The 23,248-nt window shown below is 52.2% G+C and overlaps 2 protein-coding genes and 1 pseudogene across 3 annotated transcripts in view; 1 reads left to right on the forward strand and 2 right to left on the reverse strand.

Annotated features, from left to right (window-relative positions):
• The window catches only part of LOC309685742 (olfactory receptor 14A16-like), a gene marked incomplete at both ends in the record, with an annotated part of 65,374 nt that extends 43,015 nt beyond the window's left edge, over positions 1–22,359 (forward strand). Inside the window, one exon of the mRNA XM_082501468.1 lies at positions 21,594–22,359. Coding sequence (XP_082357594.1) covers positions 21,594–22,359 — 766 coding nt within the window. The remainder of the gene's footprint in view (positions 1–21,593) is intronic.
• On the reverse strand, positions 3,148–4,083 carry LOC309685740 (olfactory receptor 14J1-like; annotated as a pseudogene). The gene has a single exon. The product of its transcript is annotated as an olfactory receptor 14J1-like (transcript).
• LOC309685741 (olfactory receptor 5AP2-like) lies at positions 15,792–16,739 on the reverse strand (the record flags this gene model as incomplete). The annotated part of the gene is made up of 1 exon (XM_082501467.1): positions 15,792–16,739. The coding sequence occupies one exon, from the start codon at positions 16,737–16,739 to the stop codon at positions 15,792–15,794; it is 948 nt and encodes a 315-aa protein (XP_082357593.1).
• Positions 22,360–23,248: the final 889 nt, after the last annotated feature.

The raw sequence follows: 23,248 nt of genomic DNA on the forward strand, positions 1-23,248 counted from the left end.
CCTGGGTGCCGGGGCAGGGACTTTACCCCCTGCCAGGATCCCCACTCAGCCTGCCCACAGAGCTCCCCACGCTGCTGTGGGGAGAAGCTGTGAGTGGAAGGAGAGATCCCTGCAAGGGTGGAATCACAGACTTGTGGAATGGTTAGAGTAGGAAGGGGACTTCCTTCACAGGAGAGGTGCTCCAGCCCTTGATCATCTTTGTGGCTCTCCTATGGAGCCTCTCCAATAGGTCACAGAATCACAGAACGTTAAGGTTGGAAGAGACCTCTGGAGATCATCTAGTCCAACCCCTTTCCAGAGCAGGTTCACCTACAGCAGGTTGCACAGGACGGCATCCAGGTGGGTTTTGAATGTCTCCAGAGTGGGAGACTCCGCCACCTCTCTGGGCAGCCTGTGCCAGTGCTCTGACACCCTCAAAGTAAACAAGTTCCTCCTCATGTTTAGATTGAACTCCCTAGCCTGCAAGACTGTGATCTAATCGACATCATGAAGACATGGTGAGGTGGGTCCTATGAGTGTAGTGTTGGAAAGGATGGGTACAGGCTCTTCAGGAAGGATAGGCAGGGGATACGAGGAGGGGGTGTCACCCTCTATGTCAAGGACCAGCTGGAGTGCATGGAGCTCTGCCTGGGGACGGATAAGGAGCCAACTGAGAGCTTATAGGTCAAGATTTAAGGGAGAGCACAGAGAGGTGATGTTACAGGGGGCTTCTGCTACAGGCCCCTGACTAGAGAGACCGAGTGGATAAGGCCCTCTATAGACAGATTGGTGTAGGCTCATGTTCACAAGCCCTGGTCCTCAGAGGGAACTTCAGCCACCCCGATATCTGTTGGAAGGAAAGCACACCAGCTCATAGGCAATCCAGGAGGTTCCTGGAACACATTGACAATTACATCCTTCTCCAAGTGACAGAGGAGCCAATGAAGAGAGGTTCCATGCTGGACTTTGTTCTAACCAACAAAGAGGAGGCAGAGGGGAATGTCATGGTCAAGGGCAGCCTTGGCTGCAGTGACCTTGAGATGGCAGAGTCTGAGATCTTTAACGTGGCGAGGAGGGCGCACAGTAAGCTCGCTACTCTGGACTTCAGGAGAGAAGACTTTGGCCTCTCCAGGGATCTGCTTGGTGGAGTACATTGGGACAAAGCACTGGAAGGAAGAGAGGCCCAAGAGAGTTGGCTAATATCCAAGGGCTACCTCTGCCAAGCTCAGGAGCAATACATCCAGGAAAAGGGGAAGTCAGGCAAAGACACCAGGAGGCCTGCGTGGATGACCAAGGAGCTCCTGGTCAATCTCAAAGAGACAAAGGAAGCCTACAGAGGGTGGAAGCAAGGACAGGTATCCTGGGAGGAATTGTCCAAGCAGCCAGGGATCAGGTTAGAAAAGCTAAAGCCCAGGTAGAGGTGAATCTGGCCAGGGGCATCAGGGGCAACAAGAAAGCCTTCTATAGGTATGTGTGTGACAAAAGGATGACTAGAGAACACGTGGGCCCACTCGGGAAGGAACCAGGAGACCTGGTCACCCGGGACATGGAGAAGGCTGAGATACTCAACGACTTCTTTGCCTCAGTCTTCCCTGGAAAGGGCTCTAACACTGCCGTTGTCCTCTCCCAGGCACTTCCCAGCCCTTCCCAGCCCCTGCCCAGCTCTGCCCACCTCCCCAGCCCTCTCCCCAGGACAGCTGAGCCCAGCAGCCCAGTCTGGGCTGGCCCCACAGCACTGCCCGCCGCAGGGTGATGCAGAGCTCTGGGCACTCACCGCACAGCCCCAGCTCCTCCCAAAGGCACAGCAGCTCCTGGGGGGCAGGCAAGGAGGTCAGCCTGTCCATCAGCCCCGGGGCTCGTGCTGGCGCCGAGGGAAGGAGGAAAGAGAGGCTGGTCACTCTCTGCCTCTCCGGAATTCATATTGTGCGTGATCCCCAGCCCTGACTGAATTTGCCCCCTTCTGTCCCCAGTCAGCCCCATGCCCCAGGACAGCACAGCAGTCCTGGCCCTGGGGTTCCCTCAGGCAGCTCCTGCATCTCCCCACTCTCCCCTCCCTGTGCCTGATGAGTCACAGTATCACAGTATGCTAGGGATTGGAAGGGACCTCAAAAGATCATCTAGTCCAATCCCCCTATCGGAGCAGGAACACCTAGATGAGGTTGCACAGGAAGGCGTCCAGGCGAGTTTTGAATGTCTCCAGTGAAGGAGACTCCACAACCTCCCTGGGCAGCCTGTTCCAGTGCTCTGTCACCCTCACTGAGAAGAAGTTTCTTCTCAAATTTAAGTGGAACCTCTTGTGTTCCAGCTTGAATCCATTACCCCTTGTCCTATCATTGGTCGCTACTGAGAAGAGCCTGGCTCCATCCTCATGACATTCCCCCTTTATATATTTATAAACGCTAATAAGATCACCCCTCAGTCTCCTCTTCTCCAAACTAAAGAGACCCAGCTCCCTCAGTCTTTCCTCATAAGGGAGATGCTCCACTCCCTTAATCATCTTAGTTGCCTTAGTCCCTGCTGACTCCCTCGGCACTGCAGCATCCTTGTGCGTGGACACATTGATTCAGTGCTTTATATTGGTGGACTTCACCTTTGAGGGTATTTCAGCTTCAGACTCTCAATCTGTTCCAGACAAAGGGCACATGTTGAGTCCCTAATCCCGCCTCTCCTCCCCCCTAAAAAATGCACTTCCGGAACGTCCGGTATATGCCATCAGTCCTGTCATACATGAAGACGACTGAGGAGATAATGGGAGCTCATGGACTGTCTCCCCTGCCATCGGGCACCAAGAAGAGCGGTTTTCAATCCAGAATATTTCGTGCAGTGGAACCCAATAGTACATTAACTTAGCTCCAGAAACATTGAAAACACAAGGAGAAGAGACTCCTTAAAAGACCGATTCCTTGAACATGTTCTTGGAAAGAACTTTGGAAGAATACCCCATCTTTCAGGCACTGCACTTGGGAGATGCCCTTTTATTGAAGAGCTGTTATCTGTCAGGCCACACCTGACACAGTGTTGTGCGACGGTCTGACACAGTAGGATCAAGCCTCAAGACAAGTAGTATAAACCCAGACAAATATCAATAAGCAGGATTATGAAAAGAGAAAAGAGCAGACTCATGGTCTAAGATAAACTCTGGGCAATGTGCAGAGAAGGGGCAGCAGGTTATTGTCGGTGAAACAGCGTCGATTGGGCCCGTTTCAGTAGGGCATCCTTGAGCTCCTGGTTCCTCATGCTGTAGATGAGGGGGTTCACTGCAGGAGGCACCACCGAGTACAACACTGCCACCACCAGGTCCAGAGATGGGGAGGAGATGGAGGGGGGCTTCAGGTGGGCAAACACTTCAGTGCTGATAAAGAGGGAGACCACGGCCAGGTGAGGGAGGCATGTGGAAAAGGCTTTGTGCCGTCCCTGCTCAGAGGGGATCCTCAGCACCGCCTTCAAGATTTGCACATAGGACAGCACAATGAAAACAAAACACACAAATACTAAACAGACACAAACTACAATCAGCCCAACTTCCCTGAGGTAGGAGTGTGAGCAGGAGAGCTTGAGGATGTGGGGGATTTCACAGAAGAACTAGTCGAGGGCATTGCCCTGGCAGAGGGGCAGTGAAAATGTATTGGCCGTGTGCAGGAGAGAATTGAGAAACCCACTGCCCCAGGCAGCTGCTGCCATGCGGACACAAGCTCTGCTGCCCAGGAGGGTCCTGTAGTGCAGGGGATGACAGATGGCAACGTAGCGGTCATAGGCCATGACCATGAGGAGGAAATACTCAGCTGAAAGAAAAAAGAGAAAGAAAAAGAGTTGAACAGCACACCCTCCATAGGAGATGGCCCTAGTGTTCCAGAGGGAATTAGCCATGGCTTTGAGGAGAGTGGTGGAGATGCAGCCCAGGTCAAGAACAGAGAGGTTGAGGAGGAAGAAGTACATGGGGGTGTGGAGGCGGTGGTCACAGGCAATGGTGGTGATGATGAGGCCGTTTCCCAGGAGGGCAGCCAGGTAGAAGCCCAGGAAGAGACAGAAGGTCAAGGGCTACAGCGCCCGTGTGTCTGCCAATGCCAGGAGGAGGAAGTGGGTGATGGAGCTGCTATTGGACATTTGCTGCCTCTGGGCAGGGGGACCTGTCCAAGGAGGAAAAGGCAGTGACAAACTGGGAGAGACTTCTCTGAGGAAATCCCCATGCCATTCCTCACAGAATACCCCCTCCCTCAACTGAATGAGGAATGACCCAGCTCATTCCCAACCCCACAAACTCAGTGACATGCTCCGTGATCGATTAAAATACTGCTTCGACACCTACTTTCCATGAGGGCACCTCTGGGGCAGGACTCCCAGAGTCAGAGGCAGAAGAGAAGCTGACCCACAACCCCACCCCAGCTCCTGAGATGCAGAGTTCAACAGGGGGGTGGGGAAATGAGGAGAAATGCGTCTGTGCTCTGAAAAAAGGAAGCAAGGAGAGGGAGTCAGACAGGCGTGCAGTGAAGCCTTCTCCTCAGTGACAGTGTCTCCAGACAGCGACACTGCAGGGCACTTGTTTTTCTGTGGGCATCACTTGTAGGACACACTCACTTCTCCTGGACTGGAGGTGCAGCTTCTGAGAAGACATCTTGGGCTCTGGACCCTGTGGCTGTGGGGCGGGTGGGAGAGGAGAGCAGAGGCTTGCTGCGGAGAAGTTGTCTGAAGGTCAGGGGATGGTGGGAAGTGCCGGGATCCCCCCTGCCCGGGCATGTCTGGCAGCAGCTCCCTCTGTCCCTGCCCATGTCTGGGCTGCCAGGAGCTGCCCCTGCCTGGAGCTGCTTCTCTGCCCCCGGGTCTCCTCCCTGCCAGTGCCCCAGAGCCCATCCCACCCACTGTGTGCTCAGCTCTGCCCTGCAGAACCCTCCCAGCAGCACAGCGCTGCCCGGGGGCATCTCTGGGTGTGCGGGGGCTCAGGAGCAGCTCAGGGCAGTACTAACGAGAACGGGGGTCTCTGTGCCTTCTCCACAAAGGAGAAATCCATTCCCACCTCCCACTGCCCACCCAGCAGCCAAGAGGAGAAATCCCACAGCACAGACTTGTTCCCTTTCAGGGGAAAGGTGCCTCGATGTCCTTCTTCAAAAGGACTCTGTGCAAACGTCCTGGGGGTGATGGGGATCTGGAGCAGCCCTGACCCACACAGGTCCATCTCAGCAACAGAAGGCATCTGCCTTGCTGGCAGTCACTCCTTCCACCCAGAGCTTCTCCACACAGAAGCTCCATGGGACCTCCCCGGGCAGGCGCAGAGCTGACCCTGGCAGGCGGCAGAGTCCCTGCCCCAGCACACAGCCCCCGGGGTGCAGGGACCCTGTTGGCAAGGACAGCCCTGCCCACCCCTGCCTGCACACCCCAACGCACACCTCCACAACCATCCCCGGCAGAAGGCAGCCCTCTGGCCCAGTCCCTCTCACCGGGCAGCAGGGAAGCCCTGCTCTGGAGCACATCCTCCTCCTCTACAGCACAGAAACTGAGAGTCCTCCTGACAGAACCCAGCAGCTCTCAGACGGAGCAGCTTGAGGAGATCCCTCCAGGACCTGGAGCTGCATTGCCCAGCACCCCGAGACTTACCACGCAGAGGGCGGTGAAGATTTCTGCCCCACTGAGCTCTCAGCACCACCCACTCCCAACTGCCTTTAAGCTCTCTCCACCTCGCAGGTCTCCTATCGCTGCCTGCAGGCAGTGCCCCCAACCCTGCTCCTGGGCAGAGCTGTCTCTCTGCAGCGCTGCCCGCTTGCCAGGAGATCCCTCCGTCCCAGCAGCCCGGCTCAGCTCAGCAGCAGAGGACCAGCCCATGGTGGCACTGTCTCTGTCCTCTCTGGGCTCCCTGGAGGAGTCCCTGGGGCTCCAGGGGAACCGCCTGTGAAAAAGGCTGATGCAATCTCCGATGTTCCCTCCCTCAGCTGCGCAGAGACACTTACTTCCAGCAGTGGTATTTCTTCCAGCAGAAGAAGAGCTGGCCATGAGTACCCCCTCTTCTTGTCCCATTAATAGCACACGCTGGGTCTTGGACTCTTGGTACCAGGATTCCTTATAGCAAGTCACCGCTTGCCTGGTGCCACAGCTGGGGGGCTTCAGCCCAAACGTGCAGCAATGATCTCAGCCAGGGGCACAGACAGGACGAGCTGCAGCCGTTCCTGTGGCAGACAGAGCTGTGACATGGTGGCAGAGCTCAGTCCAGCTGGTCTTCAAGGACAGCCTCCTCCAAGCTCAGCTATAGTCCAGATCGCAATTCAATCTAACCCCGAAAGGCAATTCAAGGGCACCAGAATGAGTGTTTACTCCTTCAGGAACAGTTTGAGGAGAAACAAAGCCACTGTGTGGCCACTGCTGAGTTTCATAGAGCAGGTGGAGCTATATCGGAGCTTCTCTGCATCCTCTTGCCTCAGTCTGCCCCAGCAAGGTCTCCCAGGGCTCTGTGACTCAGGGCAGGAATCTGGTGGAATGCCACCAGCAGTGGATTGTTCCCAAGTCACCTTAACTAAGACAATCCTTACCAGTCTATGGGACAGGAGGGGTGGCAGCTGAGGGAGATGACTGGCAGCATCCAAATATTGCATGCTCTTTTAAAAAAATGGCCAACGGATAAGCAGGGGAACTCAAGGCTGTGCCCCAGAGTTTGTCAACTCAGAACCCATTTCTGGGTGTCTGAAACCCTGGACTTACCCAGGGCAGCTTGTATCCCACCGTTCTCTGCTTTCTGTGATGGAAGAATAGGATTGCTCAGCGCAGGGAGAGCAGTGCTGGTCTTTTAAGTTGGAAGTCAGCAGAGTTTTCAACATCTCCCCCCACAATATGCTTGTGCCTGAATTAGGATGTTATGGCTTGCATGGGTGCATAAGTAGATGGGTAACTAACCAGACGGCTGATTGGGCTCAGAGGTGTGTGGTCAATGCGTGGTATTCTGCCTTGAGGCATCTAGCTTGAAAGCTCCTGCAAGGGTCTGTCCTGCCACCTGCCCTATTTAACATGTTTTTAAGGACCTGGAGAAGATGCAAGTGTTCTTTTCCATAGGATTTGCAGACACTACCCTGGCGGGAAGGGCTGGCATGCCAAAGGACATACACAGGCCAGAGGGATGGGCCAAAAGTAATATCATGATGTCTGATAAAGAGAACTCTGAAGTCCTGCCCTTGAGGTGCACTAACCCCGTGCAATGACAGAGGGCAGGGGCGGTGTGGCTGGGTGGCAGCTTTGCAGGAAAGGCTCTGGTGGTCCTTCAGTTTCATTAGGCAAAACAGGAGCCAGGAGCAAAGGCGGCCAACAGCATCCTTTGCTTCTCTTTCCATTCCCTGAAATCCCGAGTGCTTCTCTTTTATTCTCCTAATACCCTCCCAAAAGAACAGCCCACCTGTGCTGGTTTAAGGCGAAACAGAACCCATTTTCTGTTCAGCAATTTGACTTTGCAGCCAAGCCCCCTCAAACTAACTGAACTCTCTGAAATTTAATGCATATTGTCCATAAGCTGTTGGCTCTCAGAGTGACAAAACCTGATTATTTATAATTTATGCCAAGGCATGGTATGCAGAGAGGCTCTTGCTTAGACTTTTTGCTATAACAACCAAGGGCAGCTCACTTTGTTATATGCCCCGTTGGAGGGTCGGAAGCAGTAAAGTGTAGAGGGGTCGCACCTTCGGATTGGAGCGGAGAGGACAGGTGACCCAGAACTGACTAACTTATCTAAACTGACAAGTCCTTTCTCTCTCTCCCTCCTCTCCTTGGAAAGAGAGGTGAGGGAGAGCATCTGTCGTTTGTCGCAGTGGCCAGGCCGGACCAAACCACGACAAGGGTGAAGGAACTGCACTGTTGGACTGAAGGCAGTCCTTGCTCCTGCACACAGAATTCCAGCCACAAGTAGCTCTGTGCTCATTTAATATTTGGTTGGCTGCCTCGAGGAATTGTCCCCGACACAACCTTGGCTGGGCTCAAGCAGCATTTTGTCTGGAAGCTCTCCTAACAAACAGCCTCATCCCAACTTCATTGCGTGGTCTGTAAATGGAGAGGCAAGCCCTGCAGTCAAAGTGGAAGGTTTGTGGGTGATGGTGGTGACTGAAATGACCCACAATGTATCTTTGGTGTGGCTTTCTGGATGCTCAGAACCAATGGACCTCTGAAGGAAAGTCAATCTGGAATTGGAGCTTACAGAAAACACATTTAAAACTCTTTTCTACTGAGTCACTTGGAGCAGCAAAATTCCTGTTAGTGTTTGCCTGTGTAAAGGCTGTATGGGAAGTGCACAGCATAAAACAGACCAGGCAGCTTGAGCTAAAATATACGTTAAGGAGGAAAAGGATGTTACAAACTCAATAAGCACGTGACTGAACCAGGGAAATGCCCTAGGAGATCCCACTGTCTTAAAGTAGCAGATCCCACTTCTCTAGCCTGTGAAGTTTACGTTAGTCATTGCAAAGTAAAAAAGGAAGCCGGTGCCATTGGAACCCTGTGGTGTGCCATGTATGATTCACAGGATCTCCTGAGAGAAATGGATGAGAAGGTAAAGAATGTGCAAAAAGACATCCTTAAATTGAAGGAGGAGGAATTTCCCAAAATAAAGACAATCATCTTAATCAAAATTTGAGAGGAAGATCTCAGGGTATATAGACATAGAACCTGGTTACAAATTAAACAGCTGGACAAGCCCCCCCTTGCAAAACCAACATGATGGCCACCACTGCCAATCTGCTGTTTTAACTGCTCCACACCAGTCTTATCAGCACTGACATTATCACAATAATTATGCATGAGCACTGCAAAGCCTAAAGGTATGATGTGCCACCCTGTCTCTGGCAACCCTTGGGGCAGAGGAGAGGGAAAAGCCACTAACGGGGTTTGGATGTTGAAGGTGGAGTCCAGCAGAGATGAGGAGTCAAGGGAGTGGATAGGGAGAGATAGGCAAAGGTGAGACAAGTTCTGATCTTGATTGTGAGGCTACTACTGTTGTAGGAGCATGACTGGCCAGCAGCTGGCCCCAGCAGTTTGGGGACAAGATGTTTATCATAAAACTGCTCTTTCCAGCAGAGGCAAGATAGGGGCAGAGGGAAAGGGGAGCGGCAGGCCAAGGGGAAATGGCTGGCATGATGATGATTCTGAGGGCACTTCCACAGCAGCAGCCTGGTTGGCCCTCAGGAGACATGCTGGCCAGCAGGCATTCTGAGGTCATCCAGCACATCAGAGACCCCACCCAAGAGGAAGTCTCTCCTTGAGGTCACCTCCTGAGGGCACCTCTGTTACAGCAACCTGACCAACCGTGGCAGACAGAAGGGCAGGCAGGACTCATGGCCACCCAGCTCAGGACGAGCCCTGACACTGGCAGAAAATCTTCTCCTTATCTCCAGGTTGAACATCCCCTCTTTCACCCAACACTTGTCTTTCATCCTCTTAATATGCACCATGGTGGAGAGCCTATCTCCATATTTTTATAACCTCCTCCTAGGTTCTGACAGTCTGCAAGGAGGTCCCCCTAAGCATTCTTTCTGCTCTTGACCTTCCTTGCAACCACTGGCTCAAGGGGAGCTTTGTCTTCCTAAAAACAATGACGTCAATAGAGATAAGTTTCTTCCTTGTAATGTCCTTGCTGTCACCTCCAGGCAGCTGCTTCATGGCCCCTGTCAGAGCCAGCCTCGTCCCTCTACTGACCCAGCCTCCCTGCCCCCCCCCCGCCCCCCAATGCATTATCATTATTGGAAGACCCGTGGTGCACGAAGAGGTTTCTAGGGCAATCAAAACCATGGTCAGTGGAGAGAGGGAAAAAAGGGTGGGCTCTTTGTGTGCTGTATTATGTTAGTGTAAGATATCTACCTATATAGACACACAGAAAAAATGGATCCCCCCCCCCCCATGTGTATTGTGACAAAAGGCCCCAGGCCGCTGCTGTCCCTGCTGTCCCCCGACCTGTCCCTGATGGGTCTCCTGTCCCCCCAAGTCTCTGGTGTCCCTTCTGTCCCCCATGGGGCCTTCACCACCCGGCGTCACCTCCCGGCAGCCCCTGGGCCAGTGCTGGTTCACCCCACAGCCCTGGGCCAATCCTGCCACCCCCCATGCCTCTCACCTCCTGCTGGCCCTCCTGTCACCCCCCGGGCTGTCACCCCCTGGGCTGTCACCCCCGCTGTCCCCTCCTCTCCACAGCCAGCCGGGGCAGATGCAGTGGGCTTTGCCCTGGGGCGCCTGGCTGCCCACACCGCAGGGCCAGCCAAGGCAGGGGACATCTCGGGGACGCTGAGTGGACCTTGGGGCAGGGATGGAGAGTTCAGCCAAAAAGGCCAACGACCACCTACGGTTATTGCCATAGACCAATGCACTTCCCAACCACGACACACACACAGTTGCTGCTTGAACTCTGCGGAGGAGGACAAAGGAGTCAAGAATGAACCGTTAGCATCAGGATGTGCCCCAGGAGACCATTTCTTGCTCTCTCAATCACCACAGCTGCTGCTGACACAGCCCTAGCGCATGAAATCCTGCCTTGAATGACGAGGTCTAGCTCTGCTGGTTGATACGCTGAAGCTTGCAGACGCTTCTGGGAACACTGCTGATTTCTCAGCCTTCCTTCCTAGGAAAGATGCTGCAGCCCCTTAAATGAGCTTTGGGGCCCTTTGCTGGAAGTTTTTTACGAGGTCAAGAGCTTCCTTGTACTGGGAAGCCGAGCACTGGACACAGCACTGCAGATGTGGCCTCACCAGTGCTGAGGAGAAGGATCACCTCCCTCCAGCTGAAGACAACGCTTTTCCTAACACAGCCCAGGAAATTCTTGGCCTTTGCTGCAGCGGTGCATTGATTTTGGATGCTTGTGTAATGCCTCACACAACTGTGGCCTGGGCACTCATAGAAAATAGATACCTGATCATTTCCATACAGTCAGTGTCAGTGTGTGTGCCTTCGGAAACCATGCACATGCTAACAAGCAATTGGATTTGGGTGAATGACATGTTTGTACAGTGAATATGAACTACAAATTCATAGAATCATAGAATCATAGAATTGTGTAGGTTTGAAGAGACCCTTGGGATCATCGAGTCCAACCATCTACCCTACTCTACAAAGTTCTCCCCTACACCATATCTCCCAACACCACATCTAAACATCTCTTAAATACACCCAGGGATGGTGACTCAACCACCTCCCTGGCCAGTCTATTCCAATGCCCGAACTTGCGACCTTCATACCCTTGTGAAAGCAGGATTTCAAAAGTTTCAAGCAAAGTCTTAACTGTCACCAATGCTGAGTTTATTTTTTTCTAAACTAAGAATAACCTAGAGTTTCTTTGTTTTAAAATACATCCCCTGTGTCCCCCCTTCCACTCTTCCTTGCCCAGCAAGACTGCAACCTGCTGCCTCCTGTTCTGTGGGTCATGAGCCATCCATTGCAGAATGGCCTCGAACACGGCCTCTTCTTTCCCATGTAGCTCCTCCTTCTGCAGGACGCACTGGAGCTCATTGACGGAGAGCTCCGGAAACTCTCTCGACACCCTGGTCACCCCCTCCAAGTGATGGAGGATGAACGCATGGCCTGCTTCTCGCAGGTCAGGGGACCCAGATGGGACCGACAGATGCTCCCCTCTACCCCTCTTCAAAGAGAGAGGCAGAGGAGGAAAAAGAGACTTAGGAGTTTAGAAGGAACTAAACTACTTTAATGAAATATTAATAATAAAATAAAAAGTAATAATGAAAAATATATACAAAACCGCATCAAGCTCCCGATATGACAATCACTACACCGGCTGGCACTGGGGCAGTCCCAGGCTGGACTCAGTGACGGACGGGAACTGGATTCCGGATCTGGATTCAGGATTGGGCTCACAGGCAGACGAACAGTCCTCCTCAGAAGTCGGCCATTGAAGAAAGAGAGCTGACTCCTTGAGGTCAAGCTGCTCTCTCACTGTCCCTCCTCAGGAGGACAGGGGGAGAAAATAAAAGTAAAAAGCTCTTGGTTTAAGATAAGGAAGTTTAATTTAAATCAATCAATCAATCAATCAATCAATCAACAAAGGCTGTGCACTGAAGCAAAGCAAAATATATATTTATTCTCTATTTCCTCACTGCTGGTGATGTCCAGTCACTTCCTGGGAAGCGCAGCTTCAGTGCGCAAAGCAGATTCTGAACAGTGCTCAGCGATAGCCAAAACAATGGGGTGTTAGCCACACCGTTCTAGCCACAAGTGCAAAGCACAGCACTACATGTACTATGATGAGGAAAGTTAATGTCATCCCAGTGAGACACAGCGCAAAAGCCTTTCCTGAGTTGGGGGCCCACAATTTGACACTGTATTCTGCGGGTGGTCTAAGGACTGGTGAGCAAGGGGAGACAATCACTCCCCTCAGTCTTTTGGCAAGGCTGCTAGTCATAATGCCCAGGATGCTTCCTCACCAGCAGGGCACACTGCTGGAAGTTTTTTTGCCTTCTGTCCCCCAGGATCACCAGGGCCTTTATCACAGACCCATACCCTGGCCAGAGAGTCCCCACTGCAGTGTCACTGCAGTGGGCTGGCTACCCCAGCTGCCAGACCTCCTGCTAGTTGTTTAATTTCTTCAGGTTTCTGACACAGCAGTCCTCCCACCTGCCAGGGTTGCTCTGAATGGCATCCCTGAGACATCCCCAGTCTTCCCAGCTTGATGTCCTCAACAAACATGGTGAAGGTTGCAGTTCCAGGTCAACTTGTGAAGGAGCACCTTATAAACTGCACCAGGCTCAAGAGAGACCCCTGTGCTGCCCCACATTCACTGGCCTCCAGGCAGGGAGTGACACCTTTGCCACCACTACTCACCCAGACCGCTCATCCGACTGGTGTTTTACCCACCTACTTGTCCATCCATCCAGACTGTGGTGTCCAAATTTGGATACAAGGATATTGAGGGACACTGTGTCAAAAGTCTTGCTGAAGTTGGGGTCAGCAGCATCCACTTTTCTCCTCTTAGTCACAAATATTGGTAATTTATCCTGAAGGCAATCAGCCTGGTGAGGTGCGATGTACCCTTGATTGCACTATGTGCTGATCATTCTTAGCCACCTTGTTCTTCCTTAGGGAGCCAGAAAGGTCACCCAAAGAGGCTCCATTCAATGACACGCTCCTCACCACATGCCTGTGGTTCCCTAGGCTGGACTTCTGTCCTTGTTCAGAGATGGGTGTAACGTTTCCTTTTCGACAGTTGCCGGGGACCTCTCCATCACCACGACCTTCCCAAGGGGACTGAGAAGGGCTTTGCTGTGAGAGCAGCCAGCTCTCAGCATTCTCCAGTGCCACCCATCCATTTTCCCATAGCCTTGTATGGGCTGAGGTCATGCAAGTGATCCCTGACTCCAGCCTCACCCACTGCTGGATGTATTTCTCCACTGGAGCCCCGACGCTACAACAGAGGGCACAAGGGTGGCACAGTGGAGGCCTGGGAGACCTTGTTGGTGAAACCTCAGGCAAAGGAGGAATAGAGTTCCTCATCCCCGTCTGCATCTGCTGTTACTAGATGACTCCCCCTGTTTGGCAGTTAGCCCCCATTTCCCTTAGTTATTCTTTTCCTGTTAAGGAAGCAGTAGCAGCTCATCATATTGCCTGTCATGTCTCCTGCAGAGGTCCAGCTAAAGAAAGCACTGGCTTTCCTAAAAACATGGCTGTTCACCTGGAAAGTGATTCTAAATTCCACTCGTGGGAGGAATTTGGATTTCTCCCCCATATTACTTCTGGGGAAAAAATCTGGACTCCTGTCATTGGTTGGCAGAAAGAGAAGGATATGGAAGGACAGGGACAGGATCCTTGGACATCCTCCATCAGCGTGGACAAGGTATGGGCAAAAAAGCTTACAGAGGTAAACGCTCTTGGGAAAAGGCCATCTCAAAAGTGTGAGTGGACCTGTGCAACAAGGGGCACCGTGGGATACTTCGGACTGGCCCCAGGGTGCTGTGAAGATGAGCTTCACTGAAGATAAGAGCTCTCAGCACTGCTCTGCAGCCATCTGGTTCCCCACCAGCACCTCTGTAGTGGCCTGTCTGATGGGCTGGACTCCTCCCCCTTCCTGGAGAGGAAGGAAGGAAGGAAGGAAGGAAGGAAGGAAGGAAGGAAGGAAGGAAGGAAGGAAGGAAGGAAGGAAGGAAGGAAGGAAGGAAGGAAGGAAGGAAGGAAGGAAGGAAGGAAGGAAGGAAGGAAGGAAGGAAGGAAGGAAGGAAGGAAGGAAGGAAGGAAGGAAGGAAGGAAGGAAGGAAGGAAGGAGGAACAGAGGGAAGAAGAGAAGGAATGGAGGAAGGAAGGGAAGAAGGGAGGGATAAGGCATGGAGGGAGGGAGGGAGGAGGGAGGGATGAAGGGAGGGAGGAAGGAAAGAAAGTGGGTGAAAGGAAGAAGAACTCATTTGTCTCAGTGAGGAGAAGTCCCAGGGGAGTTCCCCAGCAGTCTGCACTGAGACCTGTCCTCATCAGCAGAACTGTAAACGATTCTCTCCTCTCCCCCCACTCCCCGCCCTGCCCCAAAATGGATGAGGTCGGATATAGGAACAGAGGCTTATGAATACATGACATGGACCTGTTGGAGCGGGTCCAGAGGGGAGCCACAAAGATGATCAGAGGGCTGGAGCACCTCTCCTAAGACAGGCTGAGAGAGTTGGGGTTGTTCAGCCTGGAGGGAAGAAGACTCCGGGGAGACCTTAGAGACGCCTTCCAGTATCTGTAGTGGGCCTGCAAGAAGGCTGGAGAAAGACTTTTTAGAAGGGCATGTAGGGATAGGACAAGGGGGAATAGCTTCAAACTGGAAGGGGCAGATTTAGAATAGATATGAGGAAGAAATTTTTCACTCTGAGGGTGGTGAGCCCCCGGCGCAGGTTGCCCAGAGAAGCTGTGGCTGCGCTATCCCTGGAGGTGTTCAAGGCCAGGTTGGACGGGGCTTGGAGCAACCTGGGCTGGTGGGAGGTGTCCCTGTCCGGGGCATTAGTGAGGGTCCATGAAAGAGCAAGCATTAGTCACAACATGGCCCATGACATGAGGATGTGAGGAGCAGCAAGACATGAGATGAAAGGAGTGAGCAGGAGGGGGCCACAGGCAGAGGAAACTAAATGGTGACCCACTTGTGCACAGCCTGGCTGGGGGGTGTAAGGGGCAGGGTGGATTCCCTCTGTTGTCGCCAGTAGTAACCATCCAAATAAGGTTTTCTTGCAATAAGGTTTTATTGAGGGGTAGAGGTCTGGAGGGGAGAGATGAGCAGAGTTTGTAGGGGAAGAGCATGCATTCACACACACACACAGAGGGCCATGCCCGGCCCAGAGGGACCTGCTGGGTGGACAGACGTTGCTGAAGAGGGTGCCAAGAAAAGGCAGGGAGAGATGGGGAGCAGGCAGGGAGACACAGGATCCTTGACAGAGGCAGCAGCATGGGTGAAGGGAGCTCTGGGGCTTTTGGAGAAGTCAGGGAGAGCCACTGGAATGCTCCCACCTCTGACAACCCCAGTGAGCACTGCTCATGATGGACGTGCCCCTCCCATCCTGAATTCAAGGTCTTGTGCTTTTACATCACGTTTGAGTTTCTAGGGCAACGCCAGCCTTTGGCCTCTGCTCTCCTGGAGGGCTTCCATAAGGCAGCGGGTTCCCATAACAAGCCACTAAGAAGCCTGTGAGTCCAGCATGGAGCCTTGCCGAGCTGGCACAACGAGCCCCTTGCGTAAAGAACGGCAGCTGAAGTCCTGGGGCCAGGTCCTGGCAATGGCAATACTGGTTTTGCCAGGTCACTGCTCAAGCCTTGTATGTAGGGAATAGGCAGTTCCTGGAAGGGCTGAAGGGAGGAGGACACCAGGAGAGGGCATGACGGTGAGCCAGGAAAGGGGACACCTAGACATCGCGGACTCGGGCAGTGAAAGCGCTCCTCAGGGTCTCCCTGACCTCCCGGTTTCTCAGGCTGTAGATCAAGGGATTGGCAAGAGGGGTTATGACTGTATAGAAGAGAGAGAAGAGTTTGTGCAGGGGCCTCAGCAGATCAGTATCTGGGAGGACATAGACAAAAATGACTGTCCCATAGTAGAGGGTGACCACAATGAGGTGAGAGGAGCAGGTGGAGAAAGCTTTGCGCCGGCCAGTGGAGGATGGGATTCTCCAGACGGCAGTGATGATGCAGAGGTAGGAGGTGAGGGTGAGGAGGAATGGGGGCAGGGTGAACAAAGCAGAAAGGAGCAAGGTCAGCAGAGCCATCAGGCTGGTGTCAGAGCAGGACAGCTTTAGGAGCGGGGCAAAATCGCAAAAGAAGTGGTCGAGGTCAGTGGGGCCACAGAAGACCATGCCTGACAGCCAGAAGGTGTTGGCAGATGTGGCCAGGAACCCCCCAACCCATGACACCGCTGCCAGTTGCCAGCAGGATCTGGCACTCATCAGGGCTGCATAGTGCAGTGGTCTGCAGATAGCCACATAGCGATCAAAGGACATCACAGCCAGGAGACAGCACTCCACTCCTGTGAGAGAACCGAAGCAGGAGAACTGCAGGATGCAGCAGCGTATGGAGATGGCCCTGTCCCCTGTCAGGAAGCTGGCAAGCAGCCTGGGCAGGATGGTGGAGCTGTAGCAGGCCTCCAGGCAGGACAAGTTGCTCAGGAAGAAGTACATGGGGGTGTGGAGGTGTCGGTCAACCACCACCAGCAAAACGATGGAGATGTTTGCAGCCATGGTCATTGTGTAGATCATCAAGAATAGCAGGAAGAGAGGAACACGCAGCTCAGGTTGACTGCTGAATCCCAGGAGGGTGACCTCTGTGATGGATGAGTGATTCCTCCAGGCTGAAGTCTCCATGGAGGGCTCTCAGGATAGGGAAAACACAGCCTAGAGGAAGGTGAAAAGAATATTACTAAAAACCTAAGTAAACAAACAAATTCATGATCCAGTCTCTGGCAGTTTTTTGAGGGGCTTCCCCCACGCCCTCTATTTTTTCCTGTTTTGAGGACCTTCCACTCCTGTAAAGCATGGGGTGTTATGGCAAAATCTTAATGGCTGTTTCTGGACATGGGAAAGGCTGTACTACACGGAAGCTCTGAGAGATTCCCTTCTTTGTGCCTGCATCCAGTCCTGGCACCGTGGGCCAGAGGCAAAGCTGGACAAGAGGAGAAGCAATTGCTTTGTGTGATCTGATTGTCCCACAGACACTCGTGGTGAGACAGAAAAAACACACACCAAATCACAGCTGTGCACAGGCAGACATATGCAAGCAAACACATGGGTGCACTCACACACACACAGCCATTTGTGCAGAAACACTCAGCAAACAGAACGTGTCTCTGCTGACAGGCGTGCCCATGCATGCAGACACACACACACGAGCACCCGCAGGACACACGACAGCTCATAGTCCTTGGGCACAGGCACAAGCAGAGGCGCACACAGGTGTCCAAACATGCCGGGTCCCAGTTCCAGCGCTGCCAGTGCAGCCCCGCAGCCAGCAGCACAGCACGGGAAACGCCTGCCCCCACGCACCCGTCAGACCCTCCTGTGCTGCCCTTCACTTGGCCCTCTCCGGGCTCCAGCGCTCCTGCGCGCCTGTGTAACCCACACTCTTTGCCAGCTGCAAACACAGCAGCGCTGAGCACATAGTGAGGACCTGACTGCATGCTGGCTGCTCCTGGCCGCCTCCTTTTTCTAAGGAAGAATCAGCAGGCGGCAGGTGATTCAGGGTGCAGAAGGCTCACCCTAGTGATTATTTTCTGGCAAGGCGGCTGTTAATGTTTTGGGTTGGGTTTTTTCCCCTTCTACTTTTGTAAAACCTGTACTTTTGGTGCCAGAACAAGGCATGACTCCAAGTGGTGCCTGACAACGGGCAAGTGAGCTTTCCAAACACTGGATCTGCTCATTCTCACTTTTTTCATGCCACTCCCATGTCAGCCTTTCCCCCTCCCTTGCCCCATCTCACACCTCTGCCTGAGTCTTGACCCCTCTGTTCTTCCACATTCAGAAGTGATGTGGTTTTCTGGGGCTTTTTTTTTCTTAAAGAAAAAATACCTTATTGGTTGCCAAATATGCATCTGTTTATGGTTACATACAGACTCATAAATCATGTAGTTAATTTTCATGTAGGTCTGTCAGTCTCTTTCCCTGTATTTATCAGCACCATGGTAGACACGCACCTTGTCTCTTTTACATACACATCTCCACACCAGCTTTGCTCCAAAAAGCATCATTTTAAAAGTAGTTCAATCAGTATAACCTGGGGTACAACTTAGCGTGTGCAGATATTACTTTTCTACAGACAGATTTTGGGACACACACAGCAAGGCACATTTTATAGACAAAAAGAAGCTTTAGAGATATATGTAAAATTGGTAAAAATATGCATACTCTTTATGATACTTTGCTCATAGTAACACCTGGTGATAGTAACACAGGAGAGAATATGCACTTCAACACTCTTATAATAGAGAAGGAAATATTTGTGTAGGAAAGGGAGACAGTACTATTTATTTCTTCTGCATACGTCCCTGTCTACACATACCGAAGACTGTACACAGAAATATTGCACAGCTCAGAGGTATTGCCTATACGTCTATGTAGAAGAAAAACACCCTGTGTTTGGTTTTGCTTTTCTTTTCCTAAAAATGTATTTATACATGCTGTGGGGGTTTCAAGCTAGGCTATGGGTGTCAGGTATCCGCTTCTGTGAGGTTCTCCGTGTCCCACATACCTCTATAAGGGCTGATCTCAACAAATCCTTCTTCCAGATAAGCAAAAAAAAAAAAAAAAAAAAAAAAAAAAAGAGAGAGAGATGCCAAATATCCTTTGTCCCTGCATCTCCACAGACAAGTTCACAACCGCACGTGGCTGCAGTGTGGCTGAATTTTCTTTGTTTTCCCTTCTCTTCACTTTCTTTTTCCTAATTCCCTTTCTCTCAATAGCGGCACAGTATCACATACCCTGCTGGATTTCTGTGCAGCTTCTGATGTTTTTTTTCCTCCAAGAAGAAGAAAAAGTGGTGCAAAAAATTGGCATTTGCAGAGCTTCCGTGTCCCTGTCCACATCTGTTGTCCTAGCTCCTTGCCTGAGTTGAATCTCTGTCTGATAAAGTGTGTGACGGTTTCAAAACCCCACACTGTGACTGGATGGAGAACGGCACTGAAACTCCCCTGCTTTCCGAAGAGGAGCTTTCTCTGGTGACAACGCTAAGGCAGTGGGTGGCGGTGCTGACTCCCTCTCTCAAGGGGAAGCTGGGTGGTGGCCATGCTCCCTCCAGGCCCACAGCAGCCCTAATGCAGAGCGCCAAAGACAAATGAATGCCTCAGTGCTGCTCTGCAGGTTTGGTGGAACGGCTCAGGAAAAGGGGACAAAAATATCCCCATGGCAGCAGGCAGGGCTGGATGCAACACAGGGCTGGGAGTCCCCAGCTCTTCACATTCACCCTGAGAAATGACACGCATGTTAGGAAAGGGCAATATGCACTGGATGAGGCATCCCTTGGAGTGGGCTGATGGAGCCCTGAGGTGGCCACTGAACGTTGTGATCTCTGATAACGGAGGAGCATCCACGGACTCCTGGAAAGGACTGCAAATATTTTGCTCTCTGGGCTGGCTGTAGTCCTTGCAGTCAAGGATGAAGAACCATCCTTGCAGAGCACAAGGGCAGCCAGGGGGGTTAATCTCACCACATTTGCATCACCCAAGGGAGGAATGGTGAAGGCTACCTCATTGTTTTCTCAGTGGAGACCAGAATATGCACTGGACAATGGACTAGCCCATATCCAGGCTGCCCAAGAGGAACTCCACACATGTGGACCAGGCTCACTCGAAGACCCATCATTTCCACTTGTCCCCTGCCTTTTCCCCAATACCAATGTCCATTCACAGCATTGGTTCCTTCGTTTGGGCTGTCAGAAACAGCAGGAGCACAGTGAAAGAGCTGCAGAGCAGACCTGCTTCACCCAGAGTCTGCAACAGCATCCTGCATGCCCTGGGCCGATTCACACACGTGTGCAGTGCTTGCTCACTACACAGATCTGCGTGTCAGCCTGGCAGCAAAAGCAGCCTGGATACACGAGCCAGGTCAGAATCTGGAAGGACATTTTGTGATAGTGTAAACATCAGGGAGTGGTAGTCACCAGCTGTTCCTGGAAGCCCTGCTGCAGGGGAGATAGGGGCACCTCCAGCCACCCCTGCATTGCAGATGCCTTCCCTGAGCCACCCAGAACAGCCCTCAGCCCTCACGGCCATGGGCTCTGGGGTGGGAGTCCGCTCTGTGCCCGGCAGAGCAGCAGGAGAGGAGAAGGGCATCCCTCCTGCCACGTGCCCCATTGCTGCTGCCCAGCGGTGGGGCTGAGGGCACCTGTCCTGCATGATCAGTGTCTGGGCGGTGGTGTGCCCAGCGGGGTGAGGGTACCGCTGTCCTGAGTGCCCGGCTGCCTCTCCCCGTGCCTCTCCCAGCCAGACCCTCACGGGATTTCTCCTGGTTTCTCCATGTGTCTCCTTTAAAGTTATCTTTCTATTGCTGTCAGCCTCCCTGGGGATGGGAATTTCAGCTGCAGAGTCCCACACTGATCTTGTTCATCCGCTCCTGCTGGTGTGTCCATGGGAACAAGTGTCCCAGCTTTCCTCTGACCTGTGGGGCTGTGGACAATGCAGGCCGTGGGGGTGGGGAAAGAGTCTATTTTCTCTCACTGAGATGCCAAAAACTGGGTATGTCCTTTGGGTGTCCATGGAAGCTGTGAGCTGCCCTCCAGGATGCAAACCTGTCCCATAGCACCTTTGTGTTACCGGAAAGATCCACAGAGAAACACAGAGACTCTGTGACTGAGGAAATGCTGTTGGGTGGGTGAAATGAGCCGTGGGTGTCCTTGGCTAGAGGTGGGCTGCTGAGACCTTGAGAAAGGGTGAGACATTTCATGGTCTGAGATGGATCCTTCTGCTCTCAGCACTGTCTGATTGCATAATAGAAGAGGGTAATCACCCTCCATCTCATGAAGGTGCAAGATGGTGGGACAAACCATCTCCCCTGACTCTGCTCTCTGCCCCAGGCAATCCTCATGTCTCACAGCACTCTGTTCTCCTGCAGTGCAGCAGAAATGCTGGGGGGTTCTGACATCCAAGAACACTACCCAGGTGAGGTGGGGGAGCTGTAAAAAAAAAACCCAAAACTCTCAAATTGCTTTCTGCCATCCTGGTTCCTTAGCACTGCAAGTGCAGATGCTGACAAGCCCTTCTGCATTGTAGGTGGTTCCATTAGAACGAGTAGAACATCAGCACAGGCCCCGGCCCTCGCTCTTCCCAGGAACAAACATGTGCTGACTTCTCAGTAGCCAGCGGGCTAGTAGCCCTGCTCCTCACAACACAATCAGCCAGAACAAACCAGAGCTCCAGTCAGGAAGCTGAGGAATGTCTCCTGGAAAAGGAAAAGGGGGTATTACAGCAGGGGCAGAGTCTATGGGAAATGGCTTTCATTTTCCTCAGGGAAATCTCTGGTAACTGACCTCGACCACATCCCCCTGCCCAGAAGCAGCAAATGTCCAACAGCAGCTCCATCACCCACTTCCGCCTCCTGGCGTTTGCAGACACATGGGAGCTGCAGCTCTTGACCTTCTGGCTCTTCCTGGGCATCTACCTGGCTGCCCTCCTGGGAAACGGCCTCATCATCACCGCCATCGCCTCATCATCACTGCCTCCACACCCCCATGTACTTCTTCCTCCTCAACCTCTCCCTCATAGACCTGGGCTGCATCTCCACCACTCTCCTCAAAGCCATGGCCAATTCCCTCTGGGACACCAGGGCCATCTCCTATGCAGGATGTGCTGCTCAAATTTTTTGGTTTCTCTTCTTAATTATAGCAGAATATTTCCTCCTCACGGTCAAGGCCTATGACCGCTACGTTGCCATCTGCCAACCGCTGCACTACGGGACCCTCCTGGGCAGCAGACCTTGTGTCCGCATGGCAGCAGCTGCCTGGAGCAGTGGGTTTCTCAATTCTCTCCTGCACATGGCCAATACATTTTCACTGCCCCTCTGCCAGGGCAATGCCCTCAACCAGTTCTTCTGTGAAATCCCCCACATCCTCAAGCTCTCCTGCTCACACTCCTACCTCAGGGAAGTTGGGCTGATTGTGGTTAGTTCCTGTTTAGTCTTTGGGTGTTTTGTCTTCATTGTGGTGTCCTGTGTGCAGACCTTCAGGGCAGTGCTGAGGATGCCCTCAGAGCAGGGACGGCACAAAGCCTTTTCCACATGCCTCCCTCACCTGGCCGTGGTCTCCCTGTTTGTCAGCACTGGAGTGTTTGCCCACCTGAAGCCCCCCTCTATCTCCTCCCCATCCCTGGACCTGTTGGTGTCATTTCTGTACTCGGTGGTGCCTCCAGCAGTGAACCCCCTCATCTACAGCATGAGGAACCAGGAGCTCAAGGATGCCCTATGGAAACTGGCCCAATGGACGCTGTTTCACCGACAATAACCTGCTGCCCCTTCTCTGCACATTTCCCAGAGTTTATCTTAGGCCGGGAGTCTGCTTTTTCACTTGTCATAATCCTGCTTATTGATATTTGTCTGGGTTTATACTACTTGTTCTGAGGCTTGATCCTACTGTGTCTGACTCTTGCACAACACCATGTCAGATGTGGCTCGTCAGATAACGGCTCAAATGAAATGGGATGTCTCACGTAGAATAGCGAGAAAAGAGAGAAACGGGAATAAAAAAAATGGGCCGAGATAAATATTTTTTAATAGAACAGTAACAGAAAATAAATGTAGTAGCAGTAACAACAACAACAACAGCAATAATAATAATAATAAAAATAACAATAATAATAATACAAGAATATACAAAATAAAGTGATGCAGCACAAATTGTTGTCACCACCCAATGATCAATTGCCCAGCCTGTCTGGAGACGTGATCACCGATCCCTGCCCCCCCGCCGACTCTCATTTATATACTGGGCATGACATCTATGGGATGGAATATTCCTTTGGCCAGCTTGTCTTGTCTGTGCCCCCTCACCTTCAACGGGAAGTTGGAAAAGTCCGTGACTTAATATAAGCATCACTCAAGCAACAACTAAAACAATATGTGTTAGCAATGTTATTCTCATAGTCAATCGAAAACACGGCAGCTACCAGGAAGAATATTAACTCTATCCCAGGCAAAACCAGGACAGCATCCACCCCTTATTCTATACCATCTACATCATGCCCAGGTCCATAAATCATCATCATTTTCCTGTCTTTGATATATGTATATATGCACAAAGATATCATTCCCTTAGTCCATGGGCCATCCCACTGAAACGTCCCTTGAATTCATTTAGTCCATGACTTTGGGCTCCATCTGTTGTAACTGTCTTT

The sequence above is a fragment of the Vanellus vanellus genome (genome assembly GCF_965231255.1).
Source record: "Vanellus vanellus genome assembly, contig: HAP1_SCAFFOLD_52, whole genome shotgun sequence".
Lineage (NCBI taxonomy): Eukaryota > Metazoa > Chordata > Aves > Charadriiformes > Charadriidae > Vanellus > Vanellus vanellus.